At 41.4% G+C, this 10,246-nt stretch overlaps 1 protein-coding gene across 4 annotated transcripts in view; it reads right to left on the bottom strand.

Annotated features, from left to right (window-relative positions):
- The window catches only part of foxk2b (forkhead box K2b), a 129,733-nt gene that overhangs the window by 54,036 nt on the left and 65,451 nt on the right, over positions 1–10,246 (bottom strand). For all 4 annotated transcript variants that reach the window (XM_070857563.1, XM_070857561.1, XM_070857560.1 and 1 more), the window contains exons 3-5: positions 9,388–9,541; positions 7,137–7,283; positions 6,798–6,991 (exon numbers count right to left, since the gene is read on the bottom strand). In XM_070857563.1, coding sequence (XP_070713664.1) covers positions 6,798–6,991; positions 7,137–7,283; positions 9,388–9,541 — 495 coding nt within the window. The remainder of the gene's footprint in view (positions 1–6,797; positions 6,992–7,136; positions 7,284–9,387; positions 9,542–10,246) is intronic.

Genomic DNA, 10,246 nt, shown 5'->3' with positions numbered 1-10,246 from the left:
CTCCCCCCCTCCCTCCCCCTCTCTCTCTCCCCCTCCCTCCCCTCTCTCTCTCTCCCCCCACTCCCTCCCCTCTCTCTCTCTCCCCCCCTCCCTCTCTCTCTCTCCCCCCCCTCCCTCCCCTCTCTCTCTCTCCCCCCTCCCTCCCCTCTCTCTCTCTCCCCCCCTCCCTCCCCTCTCTCTCTCTCCCCCCTCCCTCCCCTCTCTCTCTCTCCCCCCTCCCTCCCCTCTCTCTCTCTCCCCCCCTCCCTCCCCTCTCTCTCTCTCCCCCCCTCCCTCCCCTCTCTCTCTCTCCCTCCCTCCCCTCTCTCTCCCCCTCCCTCCCCTCTCTCTCCCCCTCCCTCCCCTCTCTCTCTCTCCCCCCTCCCTCCCCTCTCTCTCTCTCCCCCTCCCTCCCCTCTCTCTCTCTCTCTCCCCCCTCTCTCTCTCTCCCCCCCTCCCTCCCCTCTCTCTCTCCCCCCTCCCTCCCCTCTCTCTCTCTCTCCTCTCCTCCCCCCCTCCCCCCTCCCTCCCTCCCTCCCCTCTCTCTCTCCCCCCCTCTCTCTCTCTCTCTCTCTCTCCTCTCCTCCCCCCCCCTCTCTCTCTCTCTCTCTCTCTCTCCCGCTCAGCGGCACGAACGGCTGCAGAATTCTCCCTGGCTGAAGCACTTTCACACAGGTAGGAAGATGGTTTATTTAATCTTTTCGTGGCTTATAAATGTTTATTCAGGTTGGATTTATTTGTATAATATTTGTAGAAGTATAAATAAGGATTTATTGTCGAATTTAATGAGTTCCCTTTTCCCCCCCTCTCCCCCCCACCTCGTTCTGGACGCCTAATTTGTAACCTGCGCCTGATTTTTTAATGTGTAGAACAGGTTTTTTCAGTTCTACAAAAATTTTCACTGGCTCCATTCTACTTTAGTTTGGAGTACATTTTCACTGTGGAAACTTTCAAATCAGGCATCAGTGGCCGGACACGTCCCCTTTTGAAGAAAAAATTCTGTTCTAAACTAGAACTGTTCTACCTGACTAGAACTGCAGAAAAAAAAATGTGGAGAATTGCGATTTCTAAAATAGTCCGTTCTCCACCAGTTGCTCCTAAAAATCAGGCGCGAATCATGTGGAAACTTGGGCCCATTGTGTTCTACAAAGCACACTCCCCTCTCCCCAAACTACTCACCATTTTAAATTAATCTTGTAGAGCAAAGATAAGTCACAGTTCCTTTTCTCCACTACCAACCCTAACCTATAACAAGACTGAGGAGCTCATGGAGCTCTTTGTTACGAAGATATCCATTGAACTGCATCTGTTGCTTCTCTCTCTTCCCCTTGCACAGCAAGGCAAACCTCCTCCTGGGCCCCATCTAGTTTCTCCCCCATGGCCCTCAGGGAGCTCATTTTATCTCATCCATGAGAACTATCGCTTGCTCTCTTCATCCATTTTTATGAAATTGCTGACCACTCAACTACCCTAATTGGCTCCCATGCTATCTAATGGTGTAAATGGATCCCTGTGCTAGGACACTGAGTCCTCCTTTATAAAACCACTATAATGCCATGCCCTCAACAAAAATCCACCCTCAACCCCCGTCCTTGTAAACTACTGCCCTATCTGCAACCTCCATTTCTCTGAAACCTCCCAAATCCGCAACCGTCTCTTTTGCAACTCCCTTTTTGAATTCTTCCAATTGGTTTTCCATCTCTACCACAGCACCAAAATGGTCCAACCAGTCATAACCGACTGTGACTATGGCACATTATCTCTCTCTGTCCTCCTCCATCGCTATGCAGCCTCTGACGTGGTCAACCCATTGAGATGCTTACTCGTGTGTGTACTTTCTTCAAAGGGGATAAACCATGTGGATGCCTGTTTTATCCCAAATCTATTTAGAGGTCCTACGTGGTATTATATATGGCTTGACTGATTTTTCATCTTCAACAATGATTTGGTGGATATTAAGGTAGAACTTTCCTCTGCTATTGACCACTTTGCAATTCCCCCATCTGAAACAAGTGGTGCGCAAATTACTGCCATCAGATATATACAAAATTGGAAAATGGCAATCAAATGGTGTCGCCTCTGGCATTGGGAAGACCATGCCAACAACTGTAAAGGAAGTTAGGGTTTAATATCGCCCATGCACCAAACATCAAGCCCTGAAAACTCAATGAAGTTACAAATATTCAGCTTCTTGGCTTGGTGATCTCATCTCATCCTTGCCGGAGCAAGCATCAAAAATTGCTGGAAAAGGAAATCCTCAAGAAAGCTCAACTTTACTTGCCACCACCAGCAAGTGTTCAGCAATAGCTACAAAGCAAACCCATTATTGTCCTTGGGCTCAGCACATGCAAAGCCATGGAGACCAGTGAGTTTAATGAGGATAGCATTAGCAGGGCCAATATTCCAGACTTTTCAACATCAGAGAGGTGTGTTGTCAAGTCTCTACAAGATTATGACCAGAGCAGTTCTTTAACAAAACCTTCTCATTTCTGCCAGAACTCAATAATTTTTACCAATCCAAAATGTTCACTGAACAGCAATGATAAATGTTCACACATTTCTTTTCCTTGTGGAGCTCTCCCAGTCAATGTTTTCACCAATGTGTACATAAGTCAAATACAGAAATGCTGAATCAGGCTGCTAGAGCATGTACAAGATGGCAAAAATCTGCAGTTTGGACACCAATTCCTCACTAGCATTTTCTTCATACTTTCTGTATTCCAAGTGGTCACCATGATACATCTGTTGGTTACAATTGTCTCCAGCTGCATCCTGTTATTCCAGCTTGTATTTTAAAAAGTAACAAACTGTAAAATGTTTAAGTAGGGCATTTCATCTCTCGGTCCACAAAGGACAGTAATGTATGTAACGATTCTCAAATTGTGGAACGAGGCTTGTCCAGATGAGTCATGGGAAATCTTCAGCAGAAAGGGAAAAAATTCCAAAACAGAGTTGGTCAAATTCTTGTAAAAGCAAACTGCAATCAGACACTGGCAAATGCACGACGAGTCTTCAAAACAATTCCAGAGTAACACAAATACTGTAAATAGTTTTTAAAATTTACTAAATTAAAAAAAACACTGCCTACACAAGTAGGAAAGTCTGAGCAGGGATCAACAAATGGTTCCCAATTTTGTTCAATTTGAAGCAGGATCCTGCATTGTATTGACACGATCACTTCAGTCCTGACATGGCTACAGGTCATTATCCATTGGATTTTTCCCCAGAGACCCGTCAAAACCAAGATAACTTATAGTAAGTTCTGTTTTTGCTACACTACCTGAAGGTTAGGTTTGCAAAAAGTCCCACTGGATTTTACCTGCAGTTATGTCAGGACTGGAATGGTGCATGAGACTGCTTGACGCTCCACTTTGTACTCATCACTTTGATGTAACAAAGTGGAGCGGTCATCTATTTATTTATTTCAGCTCAAGATACACATTTATTTCTTTCATCACCAAAATTTGTTCCTTAAAGTACATCACGTGTGGATTCTGTGCAATAAAAACCACATTCCCATTTAGGATGATGCTCAACAACAATGCTCGACTGGAAGCAATTACATTAAGTTGGATTAAAGAAATAGCAGACCATAGTAGACAAGCAGGAAAGAAATGTGGTGGGTTATTATTGAAACATACTTTCATATCTATTGCACTTTTATATCTATTGTACTACTAATACATGACTAGCATGTATGATCTGTCCAAACTAAAATAAGTACAAAATGAAAATACAGTTAAATAATAATTATTTTCCTCCTTAACAATGCAATTAACATCCTGCAGCACCTACCGGTCATAAAAGGCTGCAAGTGTACTAGTGAACACCACGTGACCGCTCTACAGGGTTGCTCGTGCAGACAAAGAGAGGCAAGCTGTCGGAGTGAACCTCCACATGTGGATCCTACTCATCATGCACCTACGAATAGCTATTTTGGCCAAACCCAATAGCAAACCCACGAGGAAGTCCTTCAATGCTCCCCCTCCCCCCCCCCCCCCGCAATCTATCTATCAGGTGACCAAAGATCAGTAGTGTTAGGACTAAAATTTATCCAAAAGTAGAGAAGAAACTCCTTTAAATAGTGGATGAGGAGCTGCAACCTCTGACACTAAATAAATGTGAAATACATTTTTCTCCAGCCAACAGAATGAACACACGGCCCGAGTATCTGTGAAGTGGCTCAGTAGGGCATTGGAAGCCACTGTTCCATGCTGCACTCTGAGACCTCCAATGGTGGAGGTGATGAGCCCCAAATACAATTGGGGACGTTTACCTCTACCGGCCAACAAGATGTTTCTCCAAGGCATGTCCGGACAAAAGAGGGAAAGGAAGTGTAGAGTGTACAGCAATAACTAATGCAGAATGGATTTGCAGAGAGAATGTTGAAGAGGAGGCTCTAGCTGTGAGGCAGATATTCCCCAAGGGAGGTTTTGAGGCCTGGTGCCGAAATCCGACAGAATCTAATGGTCCTAATGGTGGTGAAATCCGACAGAATCTAATGGTCCTAATGGTGGTGAAATCAGACAGAATCTAATGGTCCTAATGGTTGTGAAATCAGACAGAATCTAATGGTCCTAATGGTTGTGAAATCAGACAGAATCTAATGGTCCCAATGGTGGTGAAATCAGACAGAATCTAATGGTCCTAATGGTGGTGAAATCAGACAGAATCTAATGGTCCTAATGGTTGTGAAATCAGACAGAATCGCTCCACATGCATGGGATTGCTCGACACACTCAACGCAGTCAGGGCCACAGCTAGCTTTTAGTGCATCGATGGCTTTGGCCGTAGGTTGGGCATAACGCCAGGGCAGCCAGCATCGCTGGCAACATCCAGCCCACTTTGTTGGCATCCAGAGTGTCCCTGATCCTGGTTACCCTGGCAGCAAGGGTTCTTCTCTCTGCCAGCCGCGTGTTGCCACAGCCTATCATGTGCAAATGGAGATTGCAGAGAAGCGGCTCAGACAGGAAAATATATATTTTTTTTAAATGCACCAATCATAAGTTACATTTTCCGGGGCGGAATGTCTCAGAATCCCCAGAAAATAATCTGGTGCCTTTAGTGGGTGTATGAAAGGTTTTGAGAATTTTTTTTGGGTGAGACTTGACCTCCAGAAATAAGGACTAATTAAGTAGCTAAGATTTATTTGTCCACAATGAAAATCCACCCAATATTTAATTCAGAAGCAGCCGCAAGCAAAACCCCATCAGTCATATGCTAACTTCAAGGACTAAAAAGAGTTAAGCACAGTGAGGATAAAGATCAAGACTCAGGTTGAGAAGGAGACAAGTACTTGCACATGTCCTGCAATTGGCTTAAGTGAAACCTACCCAAAGCTAATTTTTTTGTACACTTTATGGATTCTACAGCTACCATCTCAATGTTCCCTAACTGCTCACTGTTCCCTTTACCTTACGGCCTGTGTCTATAGTTTTACTGCCAACAATGTCAGCAGATAAATGTTTAACACATTAGTATGACATTCCCTCGCTGCTATTTCAATGGAGATGTTACCCATTTATTTTAAATGGCTAAAATCTGTGTTAAGATAGCAGACTATGGAATGTTGTGTGCACATGTAACTTCTAGACTAGTATCTCTATATTTTATGCATCATTTCTTTGCTTTTGCTGGACTGTTAGTATGCTATCTTTGCATTTCCTGATTTGCCACTCCACATTTTCTCAATTTATTCAGGTTGCGGGATAGAGGTCAGTTCCATTGAGCATGTCACATGCGTTTCTCGTCATTGCATCAGCAACAAACCTCAAATACTCACACAATGAATCACGTTATAACTATGACTTTCACAGGTGAAGCCACTTCTGACTATCATGTCAGCACAAATAACATGCACTACAGTTTTAAATGAGCACATTCTCACCCTAGTTTTCCCCCCCCATGGGTACTTGCTGAACTTACAATCTTTCTTCCGTTTATTTAGCATTCCAGCAGATGGCACTCTAAAGGACTTTCTAGACCACAGTAAATGGATGCTTCTTCTCTCCATAATGCAATTTAATACAGCGCTTTATATTTAGAAAGACATCAGCTGCACAACACTGACTGAATGTTCTCATTGCAAAATATCCAACATGGGAATTAATGCAACATCATCACTTTCAATTTTAGATTCTTCATTTCAGTCACTGCTGAGATTTGAGAAATGTCTACAAGAAATCGTTTTTTCATTTTCACTGAAAGTTTTAATGTGGCATAAAATACTTATGACTGAACACACAGCTTCAAACACAGATATCCATAGTGCAGAGAAATTAATTAAAAAGGGATAAAAATAAAACTACCACCATTCCTATATTTAGGGTTTGTAGATATGTAACATTTTACACCAGTGTTACTGGATAGAAATTTTATATATAACCTTTTTAAATATCAGTGTTCCAATTACACATTTTGCTTGAATGTAAACCAAAAAAGCATTTTTTCTTGGTAAATCTGAGTTCAATTTTTAGTATTGGTTGTAAAGAATCTCACTAGTGCATGAATTAAACCAAATTAAAATACACATTTCCCGGTCTGTATTTAGCTATAATTAAGGGTTACTTGCAATACTTAACTACCAATGGCATAAAAAAAGACACCTAGGGCAGTCTGAGCATCAGCATTTCACCCACTAGGCTATGTTAACCAGAAAATAACATTCCAGTACAATAGACACTTACTGAGCAAAATGCTGAATTTACAATTAATAGATTTTTTTTAAGCTGAAAGCCATTATAAGTTGCTGCCTCTTTGACGGAACACATCAAATTCAAGAAATACTGGTTGTACATAATTCCGTGCAGTTTACCCACCTGGAAGAAAGAGGTCCCAAGGGAGTTCTGAAGCAGGGCACTCCCCTTGGCCTTCTTTTCCTAAAGGCTTGCTCTGTTAGTTTGCTTTCAGAAGCAGGGTCTATCCTCCAGAATGAGCCTTTCCCGGGCTCCTCCTGGGAACGTGGTACCTTAATGAAGTAGCGATTCAGGGAAAGATTATGTCGGATGGAATTCTACAGGAAATGAGAGAAAGGTAAAACATTCAGCAAACAGAACACATTAGATTCTACTGAATTACATAAATGACTTTGAAACCATACAGGAAATCTTGCATCACAATTTTTGTTAGTACTTGCAAAACTGTGACGTTATGTTTACCTGCCAGCCTTTGTCTGCTGTCCTGTAATATGGATAATTCTTTGTGATGTGTGTGTAGATTCCACTTAATGTAAGCTGTTTATCTGGTGCTGTTGTGATGGCTTGAACTATTAACTGTGCATAGGAGTAAGGTGGCTTTGCATCATCCTGTCATCAAAGAACATGCTATTAATTCTAGAAAATAGGAATAAGTTCAGAGCTTATTCATTCATTCTTGAAAGTATTTTCATTTTTCTTAAAAACATTAGTGGTGCATATTGCTCAAAACTGAATATTTTCATACTTTTCAATATAGTCAAAACACTTTCACCAAAAAAGTTATTTCTGACTGATCACATTCCGTTATATTGTGTGCTGCTTCCAAGCTCCATATTCATAATCAATGTTATGAAAATAACTCAATGGTTTTAATTAATTTGATATGGCTTTTTAAAACAGACACTAACACATTTACTAATAGCTCTTTTACATTTTTCAGTATGGTTTTAAAAATACAAACTTGTGATGTGTTTTGGTCAATGTTTTTTGAAATTATCAATTTATTATTTTAGTCGATTCAAGTAAAGCCTAGACTGACTTTTCCTCTCTTCCTCCTAGCTGAAAGTGTTATGCATGAACTGAGTTTGGGCACTCCACGAAGAGCCAATTGGATGCAGATGTAAATTATATAGCAGAAAACAAACTGGAACTCTGGTCAATCTCACTTAGACGGGCATTAGAACATATTACACTAGTGCAACAAGGACTGCTCTTCGAAGATTGGTCATGGCATACTGTTCGGGCAGAGCAAACAAAACGTTATGCTGCACCTAATCCATGCTTTACCTGACCAGCAATGCTCAGTGTAAACATAAACTCACCAAAGGGAGATTGAAAATAAATCTGGCTCTTAAATTTGCAGGCTGCCCTTTCAGAAAATGGATTGAGTATTTACATTGCCCAAGATGTCTCCAGTTATTTTGAATCCCCTTTAAAATGGAAAACTAAAAAAACATCTAATATAGACTCCCTCTTGCATACTTACAATTTCACGTAGTTTAATTCTGAAGGCAACTTGAAGTACATTCGCATGAAACAGCACAATAATCAACTTTACTAACCAAAGGTAAAACAAATTTGATACTGCTAATGTACTAATGCTGTACAACCATTTTTTTAAAACACCAAAATGTAGTCAAAATATATGGGATTTTCAAGCTATAAAATGCTGTTATATCCCCTTGTTACTGCAAATCTGGCATGGAATAAGCAAGAAACTTAATTTCCCCATACAAACTATGTCTGTTTTAACGGAATGCAATACAAGTAATGTCAGCCATGGTTCAGTCAGTAGCACTCTTGCCTCTGAAGGTTGTGGGTACCAAACCACTCCAGACACTTGGGCACATAATCTAGGCTGACATATCAGTGCAGTACTGAGGGCATCGTATTTTGGATGAGTTATTAAACAGAGGTTCCGCCTGCCCTCTCAGGTGGGCAGAAAAGATCACATGGTGGTACTCAAAGGAGGGCTGGGGAGTACTCCATTATTTATCTCAATCAAAAATCACAAACAGATCATCTGGTCATTTGTTTCACTGCTGTTTGTGGAATCTTGCTGTGCACAAAGAGGTTGTCATATTTCCCTACATTATGACAGTGATTACACTTCAGAAATACTTCACTGTGAATAGCTGTGGGATGTATAGAGGGCGTGAAAGCCACCATATAAATGGAAGTTAATTCTTTCCTTATAGGGAAGAACAGCAATTTGGAGGGCAAGTAGATCCAGGACAGATATACCTTCCAGTGTCTAGCATAGCATACCACTGCAAAGCTCTGCGAATAGCTCATCTACCTACCCTCGACATCAAGAAATCACACACAGGACGTAAAAAATAAGGGCCGGTGGGGGGGAAAGAGCGAGAAAGAGACTGGGGAACAGAAGCAGAAAATGAATATAGTTACAAAATTCAATTATGCTTCAGCAATACCATTCAGCACACAGTGGGGAAAAAAAAACAAGCTTCCTGAATTAGTTGCATCGCACTCGGATACAACAGACAGATGGGTGCTCTGTACCATTCAATTAAAAATGAACATTTGTATCCACATATAAAACAGAGTGCGAAGTGCTTTCACATATTTGCTGAGGAAAAAATTATACATATTTTATTTTACATCATACAACTCTGGTTATCTACTCTCTTCCTCTCATTCTAAATAGTTGGTCAAACAGATTTTAAAGCAATAACTCTACTTTGGTACTGACCTTTGGGCTGTCTCCATCTGATGTTTCCTTGTCATTCTCTGAATTGTTCTGTGTATGGTCAGACATTATTTGCAAGTCAGAATGAAGTCCACGACTTATTCTGTAGCCAGAGGAACCTGCACCCCTTGGGCTGGAGGGGCAGGAGTTTGCAGCACTGTTGATGAAACCAAACAGTCTTAGTGAGCCAAATGTTGCAGCAGAAATGCAACATAAAACCAGTTACTAACTGAACTAAAAAGAAAAATTAAATGATTATTTATAGTAGCACTCACTTTGAAAATAGTATAGTGTGATCAAGCTGCAGTATGAGAACAATATAAAATACAATGAGGACGAGGAATATATACAATGCCTTTATAATAGATAAGACATCCCAAGGTACTTCACTGAGGCGAAAAAAGGAACAGGTATCAAACCTAAGTGAGAGGGTTAGGTGAGATGACCAAAAGCTTGATAGAAAGGATATGTTTTTACAAGACTTTTAAAAGCAGGGAGGGTGTAAATGGAAATGTAGTTGAAGATTTTAAATTTAATCCGCTGGCCATGGATATAGGTAGGGCAGTTGATGTGAAGGGCAAGTAAATGGAGAGCGGGTGGTCTGAGAAGAGGGAATTAGGAGATCTAAGCTGGTGGTTAAAGTCACTGAGGATAAGTAAATTGCTTAGTGCACAGGTTGAAGGAGATCTCTGCAAGGAAAGCATCATGGGACTTGGCAGGACAGTAGACAACAAGGAATTTAGATGAAAGGTAGGAGGTGTGGAAGAGAATGAGGTGACTGAATGAAGAAAATATGTCTGAGGAGTGAGGGAAAACCCTGACAGGTAGAACTTGCCAATGAGAGCCATGTTGCTGTTGTGGT

This window comes from Pristiophorus japonicus, chromosome 16 (genome assembly GCF_044704955.1).
Source record: "Pristiophorus japonicus isolate sPriJap1 chromosome 16, sPriJap1.hap1, whole genome shotgun sequence".
Classification (NCBI taxonomy): domain Eukaryota; kingdom Metazoa; phylum Chordata; class Chondrichthyes; family Pristiophoridae; genus Pristiophorus; species Pristiophorus japonicus.
The sequence above is the reverse complement of the archived record's forward strand: the minus strand, read 5'-3'. Positions and strand labels throughout refer to the sequence as shown.